Genomic DNA, 26,025 nt, shown 5'->3' with positions numbered 1-26,025 from the left:
CTCATAGGGGGTCGTTTTGACCGTTGGGGTTTTTCATAATTATTGTATGGCCTTGCCTTACAATATGGAGCGCCTTGGGGCAACTGTTTGTTGTGATTTGGCGCTATATAAGAAAAAAGTTGATTGATTGATTTTCGAAGTGCGTTTGCCTCATCTGCCGATCTACCACCGCAGTACCAAAGAAGGGAAATGTGGAGCGGCATTTTCGGACTGTTCATGGAAAATACGACACCGACTTCCTGCCGAAAAGCCAGCTGAGAAAGAGAAAGGTGGAGGAACTAAAATCCCAGTTGTCCGGACAGCAGTCATTTTTCACTCAAACTTCAAAAGCGAAAGCCGCCACTGAAGCATCGTTCCGGGTGAGTCACGTCATCGTTAAAAACAGTAAGTCCTTCCAAGACGGAGAGATGGTAAAAGAGGCATTCGTTGAAGCAGCTGACTCATTGTTCTGAGACTTTAAAAATAAGGCAGAGATATTATCTTCAATCAAAGCTCTGCAGCTGACATCGGAGATTGTGAGTGTTTCTCACTGCAGTTGGACAAATCTACAGATGTGAGTGACATAGCCCAGATTTGCATTTTCATTCGTATGGTGTTTAGTGATCTCACTGCAGAAGAGGAGCTATTAACAGTACTTCCCATGAAAGAACAGACGCGAGGAGAGGACATATTTCACACGTTTAAAAACTTTATCGAGAAAACTCAGCTCCCAGTGTACAAATTGGTGTCTATCACCACAGATGGAGGGAGCACCTGCAACAGTTGGGCGTGAATGGATTTATTGCTAAGTGCAGGCAGGACGATGCATTCCCAGACTTCTTGAATAACCATTGCATAATTCACCAACAAGCGTTATGCGCTAAAATGCTCAACATGAAAGAGATGGATGTGGCAACGAAGATCGCCTGTTCTAGTCGAGCCAGATCTCTTCAAAGACGGCTATTCCGTGCACATCTGGAGAAGGCTGACTGCGACCACTCTGAGTTGTTGCTACATACTGACGTGAGATGGCTTAGTTGTGGGAAATTCCTCCAAAGCTTTCGAGAGCTCTGTCTGGAGATTAAGGAGTTTTTCCATGTATCTGGACATGCAGAATACAAGCAACTAAATGACGGTCAGTGGCTGTTGGACTTGGCATTTTTAACCGATCTGACAAACTTGTTGAATGACCTTAATCTTGAGCTGCAAGGAAAAGACAAAACTGTGACCAATATGATCAGCTCAGCTAACGCTTTCAAACAAAAGATGCAACATTTCTCCTCAAAGCTGCAGCACCATGATTTGGCAAATTTCCAGCACCTGGCGTCAGAGCTGGAGAAGCAAGGGAAGGCCCGTGAGCAATTTGACAGTGTACGCTACATGGAGCAGATCGACAATTGTCTGTCAGAGTTTGACAAACGCTTTCAAGACTTTTCTTTGCTTGAGCCAGTCCCTACATTCATGTGCTATCCTCTTCAGGAAGATGTTGAGGTTGATTCACTCGCATCAAACATTGCAGCACTGTTTCACGTGAACTCTTCCGGAGTGGAAGATGAGATTTTGACTCTATAAACCGACATTGAGCTGAAGTCGAGAGCTTGTGGACAGTTTTGGAACTTACAGAGGTAAAGTACCCCAACATGAGGAAATGTGCTACCTCCTTGACTGCATTATTCGGCTCCACTTATTTATGCGAGTCAGCCTTTTCCTACATGAAGATCATTAAGTCCAAATACCGTTCCACCATGACTGATGAACATTTGGAAGTGTGCTTGAGGCTGGCTGTCAGCAGCTATTGTCCAGACTATGCATCCCTGGCTGATTCAATTCAGTGCAAGTCATCAAAGTAAACTCAGGTAATTACAAAAAATGTTAATAGTTAATTATTATGTGTGTTGTGCAATATTGGTTCATTCAGTTATGCAAGGTACATCAACATACATTGTACATACAAAGAATCCACAATACATTTGAAAATAATTATATGTTTTGCATTTTTGTAGTGGGTAGATCATTTTGACTTGGTCGTTTTATAAGTAGCTCGCATGCTGAAAAAGTGTGAGCACCCCTGTTCTATTCGATAGGCTGGAGAGTCATTTTGGGGTTACTGGGAATGCCCTTGCATGGTTGACATCATACCTGACCAGTCGTTCTCACTGTGTTTTGTACAACAACACTACCTCTAACCTTAGTGACATGAAATTTGGGGTTCCACAGGGGTCCGTCGTAGGCCCCCTGGTTTCCTCCCTTTATATAGCACCCCTTGGGCACATATTGCGGCATTTTTGGATTACCTTCCATTGCTATACTGATGAGCTGATGATTAAGGTTCTGCTACTAACCTATAAAATTGTTCATGGACTGGCACCTTCCTACTTAGGTGACTTAATTAAACCCTGTGTACCGGCCCAGGCTCTGCGTTCACAGGGTGCAGAATCAAGGGTGAATAAAAAGTCTGTGGGTCACAGAGCTTTCTCTTATCGTGCCCCTGTTCTGTGGAATGAGCTCCCTGTATCAATAAAACAGTCAGATTCTGTAGAGACTTTCAAGTCCAGACTTAAGATGTGCTTATTTTTCCTCTTCTATTCTTCTTTTCTAACTGTTTGGAGAGGAATAACATCAACGTAAATGATTAAAATACACCTAAATATGTTAAGAACTACAAATGAAATTTTCTTCCGTTGACTCTTTGGCTTGGAGCAGATAAAAGTTACCCCCCGCACAAAAAAAAGGCACTCTAGCTGAGTTACTTGAGTTTTATTTTTTATTTTTTTTTACTTTTTCTTAAGTCTGGTATGTAGTGCAGTGATTTATTTTTGATAAAGAAAAACATCTGACCTGTGTGCATGTGTACAAGTAAGGTGTGTACTTTAAATTATCTGTTTTTAATCTGGTTTTTATCTGTTTTATATGCTGTTTAATTGTAAATTATATAATGGGAAATATGCAATAAGCTGATGAATTTTCCATCAGCATGCAAGCAGTGTACTGTTTTGGTTGTTGTATTTATTGATTTTTGAGACAGAAATGTTTGCAGAGCACTTGAGGGCCAAGACAATTTGACAAGGTGGAAATGACAAAGTTTAGTTTGCCGTACATGGATAACCTGGTCTATCAGCAGCAATGGTCATTTGGTTTGATATCCTCATTTCTTTACCAGCAGAACTCTAATTATACCAGTTTTTACCTAAATATGTGTCATTTCATGGCCTGCCAGAACTATTATTTATTTAGTAGGTAAGCACTAAATGGACTAATTTCCCTATTAAAGCCTACTGTATAACAATCTAACTCCCAAGATCGTTGCCCAGTGGGGAAATGACTTGAAACAGGCCATTCAAAAATAAAATGACTTATCTGTCAAAAATGTCCTCTCCGGAAACAGCATGCAGGTGAATAATATTTTTGTTTGAAAGAGGTAATCACTATCTGTGATGCCACAAAAGGATGTGTACCTAATTTGCTCAAACGTCTTTAATATTGGGGTGTACTCTCCGTCTGTCAAAAACTGTCCTCTCCGGAAATACTTATAATCCATCACTATTTAAGAATACAGAAACGCAATAGCAGTTGTATACTCTGAGTACATACTTACATCACATGTTTACAGTAGACGGTATATATGGGTAGATTGCACTATCTTAGTCTGTATAATTTACACAACAATTATCTTAGTCAAAAAAAAAAATAAAATAAAAAAAGTCCTCTCCGGAAAGGTTGTACTTGTTATTTTCAATCTTTCCATAAATACATATGCAAACATCTGACAGGTCTGGAACTTTGGGCATTTAAGTACTCCAGTCAACAGTTAGATATGGATGAATAACTTGACCAAAGTAACGACTTTGATATTTTGGTGCCAGTGACACATACTTGTGAAACAGCCCGTTACTGCATTTTATCAACAACAAAAATCTGTGGTGTGTTATTATTTTGCTTTGCAATAAAAAAAATAAAATAAAAATCATTGGAGAAGCTCTTTGTTTACCTGTGTTTGATACGGCAGACGAGCTGTTGCTATCCACATCCATCAAATATTCTTTTCCTCTTCTTTCATCTGAGCTTCTTGTTCCATCTGATCCACAGTACCGATGTCCCATCAACTCATCAAGGTCATTAGCTGCAGAATCAGGACACTGCTTGACCTTCTCTGGGCTGATGTCTGGATTACTATCCATGTCTAGGTCCACCTTTTCAGCAGGTCTAAGAGGCTTTTCCTCCAGGCTCATGTCTGTACATCCCACACTTTCTTCTTTTAATGAAGATTCTTCCACAGGTTTCACCTCTGTACAGTCCCTGTCAGACTCTGAGGCACAACTTGGCCTGTCGCTGCCCACAAACACAGCAGAGCTGATTGTGTCGGTTGCAGGCAAGCATTCAGGTGAGGATGATGGACTTACAGCACGGACCACTTTGGACATATTTTCTCTATCAACATTTTCCCCACATTCAACTTTTGAAGAAGATTTAACCTTGACCTCTGAGTCAACCAAATTCATAGATGGTTCTTGCTCTACTTCAGCCCCAAATCTTTTCTCTCAGTTTCTTTTTCAACTGCTACAGAACTAAAATCAACATCATCTTCGTGTTTTGGCTCAATCTCTGGCTCACCCATATCCACAGGCTCTTCTGGTTTCAGTTTTGCTTCAGTTTTTTCATCAACAGAACCAAAGTCAACATCATCTCCATGTTCTGAAACTCTTGGGGAAGGTCTTGGAATGATCTCTGGATCACACAAATCCACCAACTCTTCTCGTTTCACTTTGGCTTCAGTTTTTTCTTCAGCAGAACCAAAGTCAACATCTTCATGTTTAGGTTTTGGCTCAACTTCTGGGTCCCCAGACTGTTCTGGCTTCATTTTGGCTTCAGTTTTCTCTTTAACAGAACTAAAGTCAACATCCTCTACATGTTCACAAAGCTTTGGGGAAGGTTTTGGCTCAATCTCTGGATTGCCCATATCCACAGACTCTTTTGGTTTCCCTTTGTCTTCACTTTTTCTCTCAGTTTTCTGTTCAACAGAACCAAAGCCAACATCTTCTACATGTTCAGAAAGCTTTGGGGAAGGTTTTGGCTCAATCACCGCATCACCCATATCCACAGATTCTTCTGGTCTCCCTTTGTCTTCAGTTTTTCTCTCAGTTTTCTGTTCAACAGAACCAACGCCAACATCCTCTACATGCTCAGAAAGCTTTGGGGAAGGTTTTGGCTCATCTCCGGATTGCCCATATTCACAGACTCTTCTGGTATCCCTTTGTTTTCAGTTTTTCTCTCAGTTTTTCTTCAACAGAACAAAATTCAACATCCTCTACATGTTTATAAGCCTTGGGGAACGTTTTGGAACGATCTCCAGGTCATCTGTATCAACAGACTCTTCTGGCTCCTCTCTGGTTCAGTTTTTCTCTCCATTTCTTTTTCAAAAAAACAAAGTCGTCATCCTCTCTCTGCCCAGAAAAGGGCAGAGAGGAGCATTTCAGATCACCTTCTGGGCAATCTAGATTCACTAATGCTTCTGGTTCTGCTTTGGCCCCACTTTCTTTTTCAACAGTGACTGAAACATCATCACTGTCTTCACCATGTTGATAAAGTCTTATGGAAGCTTCATTCATCTCTGGGTTGCACATATCCACCGTTTCTGGTTCCACATTAGCTGCACTTTCTTTTCTCTCCATTTCTTTTTCAACAGCTACTGACCAAAGACGAGGTCATCTCCGTGTTGAGAAGATCTTGCAGAAGAGTCAATCATCTCTGGGTTGGACAATTCCACTAATGTTTCCGATTCAGGCTTGGCCTCAGTTTCTTTTTCAATTACTACAGAATCAACATTACCATCTTGTCCACATTGAGAGATCTTGTGGAAGAGTAAATAATGTCTGGGTTGTACATATCCATGAATGTTTCTGGCTCTGTCTTGGCAGCAGTTTCTTTTTCCTCAGGTTCTTTGTCAGCAGCTACAGAACCAAAGTCAGTGACTTTACCACAGTGAGAAAGTCTTGTGGAATAATTGTTCCTCTCTGGGTTGCACAAATCCTCTGAAGTTTCTGGTTCAACTCTGGTGCCAGGTTCTTTCATTGAATGTTTCTTTTTTGACAGTAAGAGAATCACAATCAAGATCTTCTCCATGGTCAGAAAGTCTTGTGGATGATTGTTCCTCTCTGGGTTGCACATATCCTCTGATGTTTCTGATTCAACTCTGGTGCCAGGTTCTTTTATTGATGTTTCTTTTTTGAAAGTAAGAGAACCACAATCAATATCTTCTCCATGTTCAGAAAGTCTTGTGGATGATTTGATTAACTCTGGGTTGTACATATTCACTAATGTGTCTACATCCACTCTGACCCTAGTTTCTCTACTCTCCGTTCCTTGTACACCAACAACAGAATCAAAGTCAACAGCCTCTCTGTGTTCAGAAGGTCTTGGGGAAGATTTGAAATCAACCACTGGGTCCCCATATTCACAGATGCTCCTGGCTGCAAAGCAACTCCACGGAGTCTCTGTCAGTCTGTTCTTTTACCTGCATAAAACAACAAATCCACTATCAAAAATACAAAGTATACCATCACTTTGCCTACAGTTTCACTTTCCAGTGTACTGTGTGAAAATACATGTAACTTTCCCTCAGGCACAGACAACTTCAGTTGGTACATTTCTATAAAATTATCCACATGGTTCAACTCTGCAAAAATTTATTCACAATGATTTTTTATGTCTGTACGCCACACTTCAAGTGCAAGTTTGTAGCCTGTGTTTTTCTTTAATATTATTATTAAATGCAATGTTTTCTTTACCTTTTTTGTATATGGTTTTTGTGACTTTTCATAGTTTAATACTTGTTTAATTTCACTTGTTTTCATCTTTTTATTATAATTATAACTAGTGAATTTCCTTAGCATGGGATCAAAGTCTGAGCTTATCTCACCGTGATCACACAAGCATGTTTAGGTTAGTTACAATTCAAATTTTCCTGCAACTTCTGAAATCCAAATTTAAAGTAGACCTGTACTGAAATAAATGCAGTCAGATCTTTGGACCAAAAAATGACTTATATTTACACATAAGTTCCTTCTGAATGTAATAAAGTAAATCTGCAAGCCCAGATCTGTCATTCAACGGAGAAATCTTCATTTAAAAGTGACAAATTTACAGCTAAAATTTAGCCCTCCGCAAAACTGTCATCACATCCGGGACACTGCCGAGACGTCAGGGAAAAGACCCTATCCCAGCATGCATTGCGCGCGCCAACTGTAATTTGTGGATTTACGTCACTTGGCATCTGCACCTTTTTCTTGTCTTATACGGAAGGATCTACTTTTTAAAAACTTCATATTGTCTTGCGGCACGTTTGGTGAGTACACATTTCTTTTATTTGTGCTTGAAAATTATTTTGGGGGACTTTTTCATACACCCGTTTGATTCAGTGGTGTCGCATTGAAAATCTACTGTCTTTCCGCCTCCGGTGTTACCGTCCCGGGGTATGGAGGCAGGACCATTAAAAAGATATAAACCTCTCTCAGTGGCCATGGAGCTCTGCGGCTCCGATTACCGAGACGTGGGGCGCTGCGGATTTTGCCGCAAAAGTCTGTCCTTGCAGCGACAGGTGTACCGGCCGCTCCGCATCAAAACAGCGAGCGTAGTCTCTGGACTTTTGCCAAGTTGGCTGCACCTCCATTCAAATCAAATCAATTTTATTTATATAGCGCCAAATCACAACAAACAGTTGCCCCAAGGCACTTCAGTAGACAGGGACGTGGTGCTGGCTGCACAGCAGACACGAGGGCGATGCGAGTGGCCCGCTTCGGCGTTTACCGAGCACGCAGACTCAGTAAGCGCAGCGGAGGCAGAGAGCGAGGCGTTGGGGAAGAACGTCGCCTGCTGTGGATGTCGCCCGCTGATCTGAGCATGCAGAGCTGTATCTCACATTCATTGCAGCTTACTTTTGGATGCTGAAACCAAGATGTGTATAACAGTAACATTACTAACAGATAAAATCAATTTCAATGCGGGATCGGACTGAAGGCGGGAGCGCTCCGTCTTCTGCCGGACGTCACTGCAATGACCCGGATGTACAAACAGTTTTCGCTGAGGGCCAAATTTTAGCTGCAAATTTGTCACTTTTAAATGAAGATTTCTCCGCTGAATTACAAATTCTTGCAGATTTACTTTACTGCATTCATAAGGGTCTTATAAATACATATCAGCTATTTCTTTCTGAGATCTGACATTTATTTCAATGCAGGTCTACTTTAAGCATAAAACTTCCCTACCAGAATATCTTTATGTTAATACTTGAAAATAAAATGACATTTAGGAGAACTCCGATTCTATTTCAATACAATAAGCGATATCAAGCTGGAGCATTGCAGCATACGCCACCCTCTGGGGTAACATATAAGTGTACTTTTTTTAAGATTCGTAGAAGTAATGTTATCTATTTTCTGAACAGGTGAGAGAATGCTCAATCACTGTCCTCTAAATGGGAACTGATTCTCATTTTTCCACATGCTGGAGGTGGAATTTTAACTGTTGCACAGCCAGCTGTGGGTACATAGTCCCTGTAGTAATCACAACAAATGCAATATATGCTGCAAGCAGTCAAACTACAAGAACGCAAGAATACAAAGAAAACTTCTGGAAAATGTAGTCTGAGTTCCGTCGCTGATACCAGTGTATTGTCTTCCCAACATTTTGTTTTAAAAATAACTTGTCACTCAGTTGTCATAGTTGAGCATGTAGAGGATTGACTGTTGACAATGTCTTACAACAATCATTAAAACATTGATCCATTAAAATACTTTATTTTGTGGCAGTATTGTTAAATTGACTATTAATTTCAATAAACCTAAAACTAGCATGCAGCATTAGGATCCCGAGTGAAACACAGATTAAAAACCTCAAAGTAACGGCTTGTAAAGTTTTCCAATGTGCTTGATAACTGATGGAAATACCCAATTTATTGACGGGAAATAACATTAAGAAGCGTATGCTGAAAAAAGACGGCTAATGCTAACCGTGTGGATATGGGCGGCAAAAAGCATGATTAAAAAGATAATTAAGAGTTTTTTTTAGCTGCATGCACGAACTCGCACTTTAAACCCATTTGCTCCAACATGAATTTAAAGGTTATCAACACGGCCGCGGCTATGTAAACACGAGTTAGCCTTAGCTCTGCACCTAGCATTAGCCAAAAAGCTACAGTCTTGCAGAGGGCCATTTAAAAACGGGGTGCCTTTACCTTTGTCTGCGCCTCTTCATTTGAGTTCGCCATTGTTGCTGATATTACCCCACTATTTGCACAACCTGCAAATAAGCACCAGCTCACCATTTAGCTGCTCTTGCCAAGCTAAAGTTAGCACGCATTTAGCCGACAGTTCGCTACCATCAGATAATCTGCGGCTGCCTGCGCCGCGCGAAGACGTTTGCCACGACAGGAAAAAAAATCAGCAAAACCTCCTCCGACCTGCAACAGAAACTTCCAGGCTTGGACTGGGAATGATTTCAGCCCGAACAACGGGCACAAAGTACCGCGCCAGCCGCTCGGACGGGCAACGCTGGATTGGCGCTGATAAGTTTGTCCGCCGTCGGCTGCCGTAGAACCCTCCGGATGTAATTGTATTATTATTAATAATTGTATTTTGACAAAATGCCCCAACATCAAACTGAAGGAGTATAGGTTTTATATACATTAATATCTGGGTAGTTCTTTTTAGAAGGGACCACAGCTAGGAGCGTGTGTGTGTGTGTGTGTGTGGGGGGGGATTTGATGATTTGCTTTGTTTACATTCTAACTCACGTGACCTGCGATTTATTCACACACTCACTTTAGTTGGTCATGCTTTTTGTCTTGCCGTTGTTTTCTCCTTGATGATTATTTCACAAACACACGTTTTCACGCTCCTGGCCGCCGGTCGGAATGTACGGGATCGCGTCCCTCTTCAGACGCAGTTGTCTTTTAAAGCCCATCTTCCACTGCTAGAAGTTATGGAAGTCAGGTTTGATAAAATTCCCACACACACACCACGCTGTGCCCCGTGCCATTTTTCCACTTTGTCCGGGTGACGCTCCCACGTTTCACTCAGAACCTTGACCCCGTAGCACTGGTGAAACCTGATGATACCGGGTGCAGAATGAAGTCTGATGTATCCCCCCAAACACACCACACACACGCGCGCGCAGCTGTTCTGTCCCCCAGTAATCCACCTAAAAACCCCTGATTCCAAACCCTTTCTTACCATCCCTTCAAAACGTCAAATTGGCTGAGTGCAGGTGTTGCAGACCGAACGGTCCGCCCCTAAAAATTGGTCCTGCACGTCATTTCAGAGCTCAGCAGCTCATCTGAGACAGTCTCTTCACCCAACATGATCAAATGGATTAATGACAAGATAAACCTCTTAAATCATGAACGCATCAGATAGCAGCTTGTGTAGCTGCTGCGCTCTGATTGCTTTGTCCAATTTTTTTGATGAACAATACTGAATTTATGAGGAAATGATTGTGATACAAAACGCTTCAGATATCTGTCGCTGAGATAGATGATGATCGGAGTGCAGTTTTTAAGCAGAAGCGAGTAGAGGTGGGCGATACCGGGAATTTCAGTATTAATCCAATACCAAGTAAATACAGGCCCAGTATCTCCGCTATAAATACCAATACTTTTCATATGTAAGCTTCATAGATCCAAAGGATCAAAAGACATTGTACGTGACAACAAAATACTTTATTATCACAATCAACATTTTTGTTAAAAAAATATCCCTCAACGCAACGTAAAACAAACTCTCCTGAGGAAGAGGGCTGACAAACCACAATACAAGGGTGCGCTGCTCCGTGTTGTGTGACACAGCGCAGCGCTGCTCTTACAGACAGAGAGTAGACTTTGATGAATCTGCATGCACAGCAGTCAGTGCGTGCGGGAGAGAAAAAGCTTGAGTATCGATATTTTACAACAGGTTCGTTCAATATCAATACCAACGTTGGTATCGGTATTATCGATATTAGGATCGATCCGCCCATCTCTAGAAGCGAGGTGATAATTGGTGAACCGTGGCTAATGACTCATGCCAGTGAAGGGAGGGTGGACCAATTTTTAGGGGGGACTGTTCGGCCGGCAACAACGGAACCCACTGATCTGTTTAAAACACTGGATATCAGTGGAGGGCACAGTTCCGTTAATCTGGTAACCGCTAATTAGCGACGCTAACTTTTTTGGTTAGCGGATTAGGTTTTCAGCTCATTTTGAAAACCATCAGCTAGGGATGAGACAATCTCCCGATTGAGGGCCGCATGCGCATTCCATAGATGCGTGTTTATCGTTGTGCGCAGTGTGCAGAGGATTCCCCACAAGATTGTTTTTCATTGTCTCGCTGGGGTATTTCACATGGAATTCCTTGTAATGACGTAGGCAGGAAGTTCCTCTTTGACCTCGTTTTTGTCCGGTTCAATTCTGCCATTTCATTCATATACTTCGTTCGTACTGAACATTTTGCTCAACTTTACCAAGCGTAAAAACCACAATCACCTTTACAGCAGTCATTCAAAGGTAAGTAGCCCTAAAATATAATATTTTGTCGACATAATGATGACATTTCATGACAATCCGATATTGAGAACGTGGTTTTTGAGAACTCGAAAATAACCGTGCGTAATTGATCAATAGGAATAAATATACAGATTTTTGTTTTTTTTACTAAAATTACCATAACTTCCTTATTTCCTAACCAATATTGACCATCTTGGTGTTAATTTATTTTTTTTTCATGCTCTATCAATTGCACCTGTAAAAAGAACAGTTTATGGACTTTCATTTTTTTTTGTCTCGTCCCTACATCAGCAGACCAATTAGCTTCCGCTAAATTTAGTTCCATTAACTTTCAGTCTGCTAAGCCTGGGTCCCACCAAATAATGAAGGAAGAATAAGGAGCCACGCATGGGTGTGTCAGTGATTATTCAAAGAATGACCCACGTTTTCATCTATCATGTATCCGCTATGAAGGTGCCTCTATGTGCCTCTCTGTGCCCCGCATGTGCCACGTAGCAGCCTCTAGTGAGCCACGACCGACCTGTCATTAGAGCCTCGAATGGCTCGCATCAGCCACACTAAGCCACGTAGTGCCATGATAGCGCCGTGATAACGCCATGTTGGCGCACGTTTAGGCATGGGTTTGGTCCAAACCTCCAGCCCTTAAAGCTTAAACCCTAAAATCATACATTAGTTTCTGTCTGTTATGTGTTTTGCAACAGTCAGAAGGGGGTGGGCTGGCTGCCATAGAGTGCCTTGATAGAGAGAGTGGCGACAAGATGAGTTGAAAAAAAATCAGTCACGTGACTCATGGTGCCGTCTTGGGTTCAAAATAGGGTTCACTGTTAATGTGTCTGCATGGAAATCCAAGCTATTCCCTGAAAATGCCAGGTTGCTGCACATTTGGAGGCACAAATAGACACAACAAAGGCTTCAAGATGTACAGATTCACTTCAGATCCAAACAGAAGAAAAATGTGGAAAAATAAAGTCAGCTGTGTGGGACGGAAGCCGATCGTCATCAAAGCTTTGAGAGGTAAATTTATTGTTCAGTCCCATGCACAGTAAAACTCACCTAAACCGTCATTGTATAAACCGGATATTCGCAGTCACCAGACAAAAAAGTTTTTGTATTGTTTTCCATGTAATAAACACTGTGTATAACGGATTTTGTACAGAGGATTTTTCGCTCACATGGGAAAATGTCCCGTCCGATCGCAATGTATTTCCATTAAAAACCCTGAGCAGTCTGGATGTGCAGAGGTACAAATTAAAGTTCAGCTGTGACACTTGCTGATTTGAGTAAAGTGGGACGGGAGTCATTTCTTTCTTTCTTTCTTTCTTTCTTTCTTTCTTTTAAAACATGTTAAAATCAGCATTTTTTTCCCCAAAAGTACATTTATAAATCATGCATGTTTCAAAAAGGAGTAGGATGAAGCTTAATCTTATCAAGCCCTACCCCTAATTTACATGTAGTCATATGGTATGTGAAAGGACATTTAAATATAATAAGAAAACAGCATTAGTTTGATTACATTGTACATGTAATGATTAAATTACATTACTCATTTTTATATGCATCAAAAATTAATTTTTATTTTTTTGAATTCCTGGATGTTTTTACTTTGCTTAATGTTTTCAGGCAAGCTATTCCAGAGCTTCACTCCACTGACTGTTACACTAAAACTCTTACATGTTGTTCTTACACACTTTGTTTTCAAATTCAATTTTCCTCTTAGATTATATTTCCCATCTCTATCAGAAAACATTTTTTGTATGTGCACTGGAAGTAACTTATTCCTTGCTCTAAAAAGTATTTGAGCAGTTCTAAAATTGATCAGCAAATTTTAGAACTTTTGACTCCAAGAATAAGCTGTGAGTGTGATCTCTGTAACGTTTGTTATTTACAACTCGTATCACTTTTTTTTTTGCAGAATAGTTAATGGTTGAATGTTTATTTTGTATGTGTGACCCCACACTTCAACACAATAGGTAAGATAGGGCAGAAACAATGAACAGTATAGTATTTGTAAGGCCTGTTTAGTTAATAGGTGCCGAGTTTTTCTCATGACTGCAAGACATTTAGCCAGCTTTGACCGGACGTGTCATATATGTCCCTTCCAACTAATTTTATTATCCAGAATTACACCTAGAAATTTTATTTCATCAACTAATTCTAATTCTACATCATCAATACTCAACTTTACTTCATTATTATTTTTTTTTAATGTTTCAAATATCTGAACTTAGTTTTCTTCAAATTTACAGCTAATTTATTTATATGACACCATCTCTTTATTTTAATCAACTCTTGTGTGGCTAGCTCAAGTGTCTGTTTGAGATTCTCACCAGATGCAAATACATTTGTATCATCTGCATATGATACAATTTTCATATTTCTTAAGATATTGTTTAAATCATTTGCATACATTAAGAACAAAATCGGTCCCAACACCGAGCCTTGTGGTACGCCACACTTTATTTCTTGCAAATCTGATTTAATTTCATTTAGTTGAACAAATTGCTTTCTATGACTTATATAGCTTCTAATCCATGATGACACTATGCCTCTAACTCCATATCGTTCCTTTTTTTTTTTTATGAGTAAATTATGTTTGATGGTGTCAAATGCTTTACTAAAATCCAGGAATACACCTATTGCACATTTCTTTTTATCTAAACCTTCTGTAATTTCCTCTACCAGATCAAGGAGAGCCAATGATGTGGATCTACCTACCCTAAACCCATACTGACTTTTAGCTAATAAATTATGTTTGTCAATAAAACTATTTAGTCTTTTAACAAATAGTTTTTCCAAGATTTTTGCAAATTGTGAGAGGATGGATACTGGGCGATAGTTTGTGAAACAATGTTTATCACCAGCTTTATATAATGGAACCACTTTTGCAATTTTCATTTCCTGTGGAAATATTCCTGTTTGGAAGGATAAATTAAATATATACACCAGTGGGTTAACTATCACTCCAGTCACTTTTTAAATAATTTCCATGTCAGTATTATTAAAATCTGTATAGGTTTTTGGTTTGAGCTCATGAACAATTTTCAATATCTCCTCCTCTTCTATTGCATTTAGAAACATTGAGCTGTTTATTTCTACATTTTTACAAGCTTCTACTTCTGCCTCATCATCATCTTTAATTTCATTGGCTAAATTGGAGCCCACATTCACAAAAAACTTGTTAAATTCATTAGCAATACATTTGGTATCTGTTATCATTCTGTCCTGAATGTTAATATTGTGGTAAGCAAGTGCTTCCCTCCCTTTTCTAATAATTGTGTTCAATACTGCCCATAATCCTTTTGTGTTATCCTTATTTTTTTCCAATTTGGTGCTAAAATAATTTTTCCTACAACTTCTTAATATACTTGTGAGTTTATTTTTATATTTTTTGTACCTTTTTTTCAGTATCTATTGTTCTTTCCTTAATAAATTCCTTATATAAAAAAATGTTGTTTTTACAAGCATTTATAAGCCCCTTTGACATCCATACATTTTCTTTTCTTTTTGTTTTATACTTAAACATTTTATTGGGCAATGCTTGTCATACAATATCCTGATTTTTTAAGAAATGTGCTATATGTTAACATTTTTTTCCTCACACACCTCACTCCAGTTTTGCTCTAATAGATCTTCCTTTAGGTTTGCTATTGATTGTTCTGATTTCATTCTTCTATATGTGTAACATTTCTTTTGCTCTATAATATTCTCACCATCTATAACAGCAAAAACTGGTAGGTGGTCAGTTATATCACTTACGAGTATGCCGGTCACTGTAGTGTCTTCCAAGTCATTATAAAAAAAATATTATCTATTAATGTTGAACTGTGCTGTGTTATCCTAGTAGGTTTTGTGATCATAGGATAAAATCCAAGACTATATATTATTTCTGTGATCAAAAGCCCGACCGTTTAGTTTTTCAAACCGTGTTCAGACCTGAAGCCTGACGTGCCCCTGTTAAATCAGACACAATCGGCTGTGATTTGACACGTTTCTGCTTTCAGTCCTTTATCTCCCTTAATATTATAACAGTTTTTATAGTGTGCACGCTGATAAATGGATCAGAAAAGTCTGCACATTTACAGCACAAAGTCAGTAAAAGAGGAAAATGTTCAGCTTACCTTTGATTTGGAGGTGAAGATTGTAGAAAGAAAAGCTTGTTGGGGGTCAAATTAGTCCAGAATAAAGCAAAGTCCAGAGACGGAGATCTTTAAAACTGTCACACACATCATTGCATAGCACGGAGTTACAGCTGTGCAACTGCATAAATCAGGCTTTAAATTAATTAAATAAATCATCATAGATTGTAAATGTATGTAAATTTTTATGGCAGCGCAACTCACGTTTGCTGCGGCCTTCACCTACTTTGCCTCAATTTGGATGACAGACTGTTTCAACTTTAGAGCACATAAACAATGTCAAATGTATATGTGTTCTTTAATTTTGATGTGTGCCATTATTAAAGTAAACAAGTAATAATTGTGGGTTAATTGCTGTATTCTGAAGTAATTGGAGTGTAAACGTAATCTTGTTGTTGTTGCATTTGTAATGAAAATGATAATAAATATCATTCCATTCCATTTTGATAGCACCTGTACCTGGATGTGTTGCTGTATATGGTTAAATGATTTTTAAAAAATGTTGAAAACATTAAAGGTTCATGCAGTAGTTCAGCACAGTTGGAACCAAAATGGTGCCATCTTCTGAGTTGACGCCACTGTTGTGTGGGCCGCCAGAAGAGGAGGTACTGCTGGCCCACCACCAGAGGGCGCCCTGCCTGAAGTGCGGGCTTCAGGCACGAGAGGGCGCTGCCGCCACGGACACAGCTGGGAGTGACAGCTGTCACTCATTATTTCCTGACAGCTGTCACTCATTCTTCATCATCTCACTCCATAAAACCCAGACGTCATCTCCACCTCATCGCCGAGATATCGTACTTCTATGGAGGTAACATTCTCTGCCAGCATTAAGTGATTCCAAGAGTTATTGTGTTGCAGCTGTCAACCAGAGGACCGGCGTGGGTCGCGACTGTTTCGTCCTACGTCTCGTCAGATAAGTGGTTAAACAGACGCTGCACGAGTGTGTGTTAAAGGTGGAGGTGGCATTCCCACCGTTGTTGTTACGGGGTGTACACACACCCACACTTGACTGTCTTTGCTCTTCGCCAGCAGTACCAGATCCGACAGTCAGGGACGGTGATCACCTGGGAATTCGGGACTTGGCGGCTCCAGTATTCACCAGGTTCGGTGGCGGCGGAAATCGTGTGGTTCCGGCTCTTCTCAGGACAGACGTCTTCTATCCTCGAGCCTGCCCACACGTCACCTTTGTGGATTGACTGTTATCAGATTCTGAGATTGTCTGTATATTCGTTGTGCACCTTCACAACATTAAATTGTTACTTTTTGGCTCATCTATTGACCGTTCATTTGCGCCCCCTGTTGTGGGTCCGTGTCACTACACTTTCACAACAGGATATCTCGGCCAGCGTCATGGATCCCGAGGGGCGTCACCCATCTGTTGGACAGCCAATGGAAGAGCAGGGTGCACAGGCGTCTGCAGGAGGCGTGCTCGGTGAGTTGCAGCAAATCCTCACCGCCATTACCGCTCGGCTGGATTTGAAGTCCGAGCAAAACGTCATCCTTAATCACAGGATGGAGGCTCTCACCGCACAGGTGGAAGCGCGCGATCAGAGCGCTGCTGCGGCTCCTCCTCCTGCCGACCCGGTGCCGAATACAGACATTCCACTGGTCATTCAACGAACCCCCCCACCATCCCCTGAAGCATACATAAGTCCCCAGAGCCGTACGGGGGTTGTGTGGAGACGTGCGCGGACTTTCTGATGCAGTGTTCGCTCGTCTTTGCACAACGACCCGTGATGTACGCGTATGATGCCAGCAAGGTGGCTTATGTTATTAACTTGCTTCGGGGTAAGGCACGCGCCTGGGCTACGGTGCTCTGGGAACAGAACTCACGGTTGTTATCAGCATACACTGGGTTTGTGGGGGAGTTCAGAACAGTGTTTGATCACCCTAACAGAGGAGAGACCGCTTCAACAATGCTGCTGTCAATGCGACAGGGGCGCCGGTGCGCAGCCGAATATGCAGTCGACTTCCGCATCGCAGCTGCAAGGTCCGGCTGGAATGACGTTGCGCTCCGCGCCGCCTTCATAAACGGACTGTCATCGGTCCTGAAGGAGCATCTGGTAGCTAAGGAAGAACCGCGGGATTTAGATGGGCTTATCGATCTCGTTATACGGTTAGACAATCGGTTGGAGGAACGCCGTCGGGAGCGAGGCGAAGGACGTGGCTGGGTACGCGCCGTCCCTCTCCCTTCCGGGTTCGAAAAGGGGCCGCCCTCCCCACGCTCCACAGCCGCAGCGCTCCGTGGGGCAACAGCTCCCCCTGCTGACGTTGCTAGGGAAACGCACAGGGCCAAACCGAGAACAGATGACAGAATGAGGAGGCTGGTCCGTGGGGAGTGTTTTCTCTGCAGCTCAAAGGAGCACAGACAGAAAAACTGCCCCAAACGGCCACAACAACAACAACCGCCCTTAGAGACTGGGCTAAGGGGGGGTCATAACATTAACGTGTACACACACATATTGCCACACGACTCCCAGTTACAATCCTGAGCGGGGATTTAACCCTTCAAGCCCCAGCACTGGTGGACACGGGGTCAGAAGGGAATTTGCTAGACAGCAGATGGGCAAGGGAGGTAGGGCTCCCTCTGGTGGCGCTTCCTTCGCCATTGCAGGTGCGGGCACTAGATGGCACCCTCCTCCCTTTAATCACACACAAGACACAACCAGTAACTCTGGTGGTGTCTGGAAACCATTGGGAGGAGATTGAGTTTTTTGTAACTCCTTCTACCTCCCGTGTGATTTTGGGCTTCCCATGGATGTTGAAACACAATCCCCGGATTGATTGGCCGTCTGGGGTAGTGGTTCAGTGGAGCGAAACCTGCCATCGGGTGTGTTTAGGATCCTCGGTTCCTCCCGGTTTACATGCTAAGGAGGAGGTCAAAGTCCCTCCCAATCTGACGGCAGTGCCGGTTGAGTACCAAGACCAAGAACCAGAGGTCGGATGCCTTGTCCCGGGTACACGAAGAGGAGGTCAAAACTGCACTGTCAGATCCACCGGACCCCATCCTGCCTGAGTCCACTATCGTGGCCACCCTCACCTGGGACGTGGAGAAGATCGTCCGGGAGGCCCTGGCACGAAGCCCGGACCCGGGAACTGGACCAAGAAACAAACTATACGTCCCACCAGAGGCCAGGGCTGCGGTCCTGGACTTCTGTCACGGTTCCAAGCTCGCCTGTCATCCAGGGGTGCGAAGGACCGTGGCAGTTGTCCGGCAGCGCTTCTGGTGGGCGTCTATGGAGGCCGACGTCCGGGAGTACATCCAGGCCTGCACCACCTGTGCCAGGGGAAAGGCTGACCACAGGAAGTCCCAAGGTCTACTCCAACCGCTTCCTGTGCCTCATCGCCCCTGGTCCCACATCGGCCTGGATTTTGTCACAGGTCTCCCACCGTCCCAGGGCAACACCACTATCCTCACGATAGTGGACCGATTCTCCAAGGCGGCCCACTTCGTGGCCCTCCCGAAGCTCCCTACGGCCCAGGAGACAGCGGACCTCCTGGTCCACCACGTCGTCCGTCTGCATGGGATCCCCACTGACGTAGTCTCGGATCGTGGTCCCCAGTTTTCCTCTCACGTCTGGAGGAGTTTCTGCAGGGAACTGGGGGCCACCGTGAGCCTCTCGTCCGGGTACCATCCACAGATGAACGGACAGGCAGAGCGGGCCAACCAGGAGCTGGAACAGACCCTCCGCTGTGTAACATCCGCGCACCCGACGGCCTGGAGCAACCACCTGGCCTGGATCGAGTATGCGCATAACAGCCAGGTGTCTGCTACCGGCCTCTCCCCATTTGAGGTGTGTTTGGGGTACCAGCCCCCATTATTTCCCGTGGTGGAGGGAGAGGTCGGTGTGCCCTCGGTCCGGGCCCACCTTCGGAGGTGCCGTCGGGTGTGGCGCACCGCCCGTTCTGCCTTGTTGAAGGCCCGGACGAGGGCCAAGACCCATGCAGACCGCCGGCGGTCCCCGGCCCCTGCATACCAGCCAGATTTTTTTTTTAATCACTTGACCTTTGACCCTCCCCTTTAGTAAGCTTTCACTCATGACATCAAACACCACATACAGTTGTGCTCAAAATAATAGCAGTGAGGATTTGTCAGGCATGGTGACAGCGTGGCTCATAACAGATAGACACAAATGCGAGTTCTCACCAGGGATGGAGTAAGTAAAAGGTTTAATCGTCAAAGCAAGCAGGGAGTCGGTACACAGGTGATCCAGCAGTGAGGCAACGGTAACACACAGGCAAAATGCTGAGGCGTGGTTCAACAGACCGACACAGGTCAAATACACAGGGAGGAGGCAATCAGAGACAAGGGCAAACTCAAGGTTGAGGACAAAGCAAGGTCAAAAATCTGGCAGGCAAAAAACAAGGCAAAGGAGTACTTGGAACTATGGCTGGAGAGTGACATGAAATCAACAATCTGGCAGTGAGTAGTGAGACTGTGAGGGCTTAAATAACTGGTGGTGTAGAGGAGAAATGAGGAGCAGGTGTGCAGAAGGTGCTGGAAGGGGGCGTGGCCAGGGAAGACAAAGGTAAGTGCAAGAGAGTGCAGTGAGGCAAAAGCAAAGTGAACTGGGGCAAGATAACTAAGCGGCTGGAAAACCAATGGTGCAAAGCAAGTGGCATAAAACTAACAGTGTATAACATGACGTGTTCCAGACAAGCAATAATGTGTGAGCAAAACAAAAGGGGAAACAAAACTAGGAAATAACATGACTAATCCAAATAGCGGGAAACATGAAGATCTATGATTATTATCGAAACTACAACAGGGACTGATACGGATTACCAACTGAGCAGAAAATAACTGACATGAAACAAAACCAGTAACCACAAAATAGATGATAAACAGAGAATAAACAAACGCAGTGATTGCAGAATAATGTAATAAATAAAAGATAACTGATAAACAGAAAATGCAATAAATAACAAATGGAACATGATATGAAAAGAAACACTGAAGGTGAATAATAACCAAAACCTGTGACTAAAGCATAATACAAGAAATGTGATAACCAGAACTAGACTTATAGGACCAGGAGTGAACAAACATTAACCAACTACAGAATAAAAGAAAACCAAAGAAAGAATCCGTGACAAAAGTGTAACATAAAGAAAAGCAATGAATAACTGAATGACTGCAAACTAAATAATAAGATAATGAATGAAACCAGTGACTAAATAGCAATAAACAGAATTAAACAGACTAACATGGTAAAGTATAAACCAATGAAAGGTAAAACCAGAGAATCAGAGAGGAAATAAGGCAATGAATGAAGGCCTAGCCCCTGAGCCATGGTTGGTCATAACAGGATTGGCTATAAGTCCGAACAAAATATAAATGCAGATGTGTCCCATAAATTCAACCTTCCCCCAATTGTCTCCAATTCTGCCATCCACCATTCACCAACAAGTCCACCAGTTATCTGTATGTGCGTGCACAAGGATATCAACATTTCATCCTGTGTTTTTGAATCTGACTATCTGGACCCGTCCAGTGAATGCTGAGAAAGATCAGCTGACAACAGGGGAAAGTCCTTGTGACGGCTTGGAGACAGCTGCCAGGGGGGAATAGACTCCATCGGGGCAGTCTTGGGTTAGCTGCCCATGGCTGTAGTCTCTTGCGCTTTGCAGCATGTTGGAGACACCGCCATAGCTACGAAGAATCAAACAAGGAGAACACCTCCAGAGTTTGCGAGAGCAGCAGAAGACAACTCATTGGCTGACAAAATGGTAACGACTGGACCGGAAACAACTATGAGTAAGATTGGTACAGTGCAAGAGAACACCACAGCAATCACCATACCCACTGCCACAACAACAGACAACAGGCTGCAGATATGTTCCTGTGGATGGATAAAGTTGGTGAAAATGTAGACCTGGGTGTTGTCCGCACAGCAGTGAAATTGAATGTGGCAGAATGCTTTGGAGTATAAGTCGAAGGTTGCTAAACAGGCTCTAACCCCACCAGTCTCCAGGAGACAACAGGAGATCAAGCGCCTTTTTCAAGAAAGGATATGACTCAGGAAACATTTTGGAAGAAGGCCTCTGGAGTACAAAAGGAGGGCATAAGCACTCTTCAAGCTGACATTAAAATCTGTCTGGCATCCCTCCGCAGATCAGAGAATTTCCAGAAACAAAGAAGGGAGAAAGAATAAACAAGAACACAGTTCTAGAAAGATCCCTTCAAGCTCCGAAAAACTCTCTTCAGCAAGGAGAAAAGTAGTTCTAAAAACGAGAAATGACCTGGAGGAGCACTTGAGGACAACGCATTCTGATCCAAAGTGTTATGAACACCTGGCCATCCCGGCAACCCGTGACATTATCAGAAAGGTGGGCACATGGAGATGCAGAAGTGAAAGTCTGAGGTCTGTCCACTGCACCTCGTGACGGGTCCTCGCTACAGGACCTGACGCGAGGTACAGAGATGACATTGGCAGCCCTTAATATTTCCTGTGTTTTATTTTGTTCATTATTCAGTTTTGATGAGCGTGTGTGTGGGACATTTATGAAAATATGGAACAATTTACGTCCAATACAAAAATTAATTGTCAAATAAAGGACAATTCTGTATTTTAAGGGATGGGTGGCAACCCTACTCACAGAGGAGTTCAAGTGCACTAAAAACGACTGTAGATGACACTGAATAAATCCAAGGATCTGGTGATGAGGGAAAGATGTGTAAGTTGTCCATGCCATGGGCACTAACACACCCCCATACCATCACAGATGCTGGCTTTTGAACTTTGCACTGGTAACAATCTGGATGGTCTTTTTCCTCTTTTGTTCGGTGGACACGACATCCATGATTTCCAAAACCAATTTGAAATGTGGACTCATCAGACCACAGCACACTTTTCCACTTTGTTTCTGTCCATTTTGCTTTGCATGCTAGAGTTTTAACTTGCACTTGTAGATGTAGCGACAAACTGTGTTATCTGACAATGGTTTTCTGAAGTGTTCCTGAGCCCACGCAATAAGTCCTTTACACAATGATGTCAGTTTTTAATGCAGCGCCACCTGAGGGATCGAAGGTCACGGGCATTCAGTGTTGGTTTTCAGCCTTGCTGCTTACCTGTAGAAAGTTCTCCAGATTCTCTGAATCTTCTGATTATTATGGACTGTAGATGATGGAATCCCTAAATTCCTTGCAAATGAATTGAGAAACATTGTTCTTAAACTGTTGAACTATTTTTTCACGTAGTTGTTCACAAAGTGGTGATCCTCACCCCATCTTTGCTTGTGAATGGTTGAGCCTTTCAGGGATGCTCCTTTTATACCCAAACGACATTCACATGTTTCCAATTAGGTGTTCTTTGCACATTCATCAACTTTCCCAGTCTTTTGTTGACCCGTTCCAACTTTTTTGAAATGTGCTGCAGGCATCCATTTCAAAATGAGCAAATATTTGCACAAAAACAATTAAGTTGATCAGTTTGAACATTAAATATCTTGTCTTTGTGGTGTATTCAGTTGAATATAGGCTGAAGAGGATTTGCAGATCGTATTATTTTTTATTTAATTGGAATTGGGGTTGTATTTATTATAATTTATTGAGATCTTATTGTTCTCTCTTCAATTCGTACTTATTTATTGATATCCCAGTGTAAATTGTGTATATATAAACTATACACTTATGCTACTTACATTAATTGATAATATGAATGAATGAATGAATGAAAACTGTTTATTTCGAACATTTGATACAACAACAATTACAAGATAGATCAGTAAAGACAACAACAAAAAGTTCCTACTGTGTACCCAACATGTCCGAAAAGGGGTAGGGTGAAGCATCAGCTTATTTATCTCTACCCCTTCTTCCCCACAATCAGTGATACCCTTTGCCACATACACATAGATTCCTACACACCCAAACCGATATCAATATATATATATATAATATATATATATATATATATATATATATATATATATATATATATGTATATATATACACATATACATATACACATATACATACATACACACATATACATATACACATATACATATACATACACATATATACACATATACACACACATACATATATACATACATATACACATATATACACAAACATAAATATACACCTACACATACCTACTACTTACATGCAAAATACTATTATTTACAAGCCGAAGCAAAAAAAAAACAAACCCTAACCCTCATTACCCTTCCTCCTCCCTATACCTAGAAAAAAATATTTTTGTACCGCTGTTTGAACTGGTTCATGCTTGGACATTGCTTGAGCCCCACTCCCAATCTGTTCCACATCCTCACCCCACAGCCAGAAATACAGAAACCTTTTAATGTGTTCGTGCCCACTGATGCTTTAAATTAAATTTCCCCCTCACATTGCAATCCCCTGATCTGTTAAAAAAACATATTTTTAATATTTGCTGGAAGTAAATTGTTTATTGCTTTATACACAATTTGTACTGTTTGAAAATGAACCAAGTCTGTGAATTTTAAGAATTTGGATTGTAAAAATAGTGGATTTGTATGATCTCTATAGCCAGTATTATGAATAATTCTTATAGCTCTTTTCTGCATTACTGATAGTGATTGTGTTGTACCTTTATAAGTATTACCCCATCCTCTGCACAGTACTGTAAATATGGTAAAACCAGTGAGCAGTAAAGAATGCGGAGTGAGTTGTGGTCCAGAATATGTTTCGCTTTGTTTAGAACTGAAATGCTTCTTGACAGTTTACTTTGTATATGTTTTATATGAGTCTTCCAGTTTATCTTATCATCTATTATCACCCCCAGAAACTTATTTTCATGTACCCTTTCAATATCTACCCCCTACTTGTAACTGAACCTGTATGTCTGTATTACAATAGCCAAATAACATGTATTTTGTTTTACTTAAGTTTAATGATAATTTGTTTCTGTCAAACCATATTTTCAGTTTTCCCATTTCTATACTGATCCTCCTCAGTAACTCCTGCAAATCCCCCCTGAACAAAAAATGCTTGTGTCATCTGCAAATAGTACTAATTTAATATTTTGGAAACATTGACAATATCATTTATATAAATTAGAAACAGTTTTGGACCCAATACTGACCCCTGTGGGACGCCACAAGCATTGTCCTAGCATGATGATGTATATTCCCCCAACTTCACAAACTGTTTTCTGTTACTTAAGTAGCTTCTCACCCAGTGCAACACCAACTCCCTAATCCCATACTGTTCAAGTTTATTGATTAATATGTCATGATTGATTGTATCAAAAGCCTTTTTAAGGTCTATAAATATTCCAACTGAAAGTAATTTGTGGTCTATGGCGTTTGTAATCTCCTCAACTGATGCTATTAATGCAAGTGATGTTGAACTACGTGCTCTGAATCCATATTGACTATCAGTAAGTAATTTATGTTTATTTATGAATTTGTCTAATCTATTATTGAATAACTTTTCTAATAATTTGGAAAATTGTGGAAGCAAAGAAACAGGTCTATAATTTGTGAAGTGGTGTCTATCCCCAGTCTTATACAGCGGCACAACCTTAGCTATTTTCATTTGATTTGGAAATTTACCGGTTTGAAATGATAAGTTACAGATGTATGTTAATGGTTCTACAATCCATTCAATGACCTGTTTTACCACCACATCAATTTCATTTAAATCGGTAGATGTTTTATATTTACAATTATTCACAATGTCTATAATTTCTTTCCATCCACTGCTGTGAGGAACATTGAACAGGGATTTCTTTCTATGAGATTATTATCCCAATCCTCAGGTTGGGAATCGGGAATTTTTCTGCCAAGCTTGGTCCAATATTTACAAAAAAATTATTAAATCCGTTGACTACCTCATCCTTATTTTCCTTCTTGACATTATTATCAATGAAATACTGAGGGTAACTCTGTTTTTATTACCATTTTTGATAATGCTATTTAATATCCCATATTCCTTTAATATTGTTTTTGTTATTATATAATATGTTACTATAATATTCCTTCCTACATACCCGTATAATATTAGTTAATCTATTTTTGTATTTCTTATATCTATTTTCTGCCTCTTTAGTCTTTAGTTTTATGAATTCTCTATACAGTGTATTTTTCTTATTACATGCATTTCGTAACCCTTTCGTCATCCATGGTCGAGCTTGGATTTTTTGTTTTCTGTAGTCTTGTGTAATTGGACAATTTTTATCATATAATGATGTAAATATTTGTAAAAAAGTTTCATATGCACTATCAACATCACTTTCACTGTATACCTTTTCCCAGTTTTGCTCCTGTAAATCCTTCTTTAGTGTGTTCATGTTTTCCTCTGTCCGCACTCGCCTGTATTTTATTTTCTCCTCTGGCTGATTCCGCCGATGGTTTCTATTATAAACGATGAAAACTGGTAGATGA

At 41.4% G+C, this 26,025-nt stretch overlaps 2 protein-coding genes across 3 annotated transcripts in view; both read right to left on the bottom strand.

Annotated features, from left to right (window-relative positions):
- The window catches only part of LOC117502384, a 112,131-nt gene that overhangs the window by 50,969 nt on the left and 35,137 nt on the right, over positions 1 to 26,025 (bottom strand). The window contains 3 exon segments of the mRNA XM_034161413.1: positions 3,968 to 4,407; positions 4,497 to 5,122; positions 5,806 to 5,927. Of these exon segments, the coding sequence (XP_034017304.1) occupies positions 3,968 to 4,407; positions 4,497 to 5,122; positions 5,806 to 5,927 (1,188 nt within the window).
- Positions 4,422 to 5,182, bottom strand: LOC117502392 (magnetosome-associated protein MamJ-like). Of its 2 annotated transcripts, none has more exons than XM_034161421.1 (2): positions 4,826 to 5,182; positions 4,422 to 4,729 (listed from the first exon to the last, which is right to left on the bottom strand). In XM_034161421.1, exons 1-2 carry the CDS (start codon positions 5,069 to 5,071, stop codon positions 4,493 to 4,495), a joined length of 483 nt encoding a protein of 160 aa, XP_034017312.1. In that variant the 5' UTR covers positions 5,072 to 5,182; the 3' UTR covers positions 4,422 to 4,492. The 2 variants fall into 2 exon arrangements, with proteins under 2 accessions (XP_034017312.1, XP_034017311.1); XM_034161420.1 differs by having other exon boundaries at positions 4,422 to 4,735; positions 4,832 to 5,182.

The sequence above is a fragment of the Thalassophryne amazonica genome, chromosome 20, assembly GCF_902500255.1.
Source record: "Thalassophryne amazonica chromosome 20, fThaAma1.1, whole genome shotgun sequence".
NCBI lineage: Eukaryota > Metazoa > Chordata > Actinopteri > Batrachoidiformes > Batrachoididae > Thalassophryne > Thalassophryne amazonica.
The sequence above is the reverse complement of the archived record's forward strand: the minus strand, read 5'-3'. Positions and strand labels throughout refer to the sequence as shown.

Excerpts from the sequence above, each read along its gene's own strand:
- LOC117502392 (XM_034161421.1), bottom strand. The coding sequence starts at position 5,071 with ATGGGTGATGCGGTGATTGAGCCAAAACCTTCCCCAAAGCTTTCTGAA. Across the intron at positions 4,730-4,825 it reads AAGCCAAAATGAAGCCAGAA|GAGTTGGTGGATTTGTGTGA; the intron begins CAGTCTGGGGAC and ends GTGAAACGAGAA.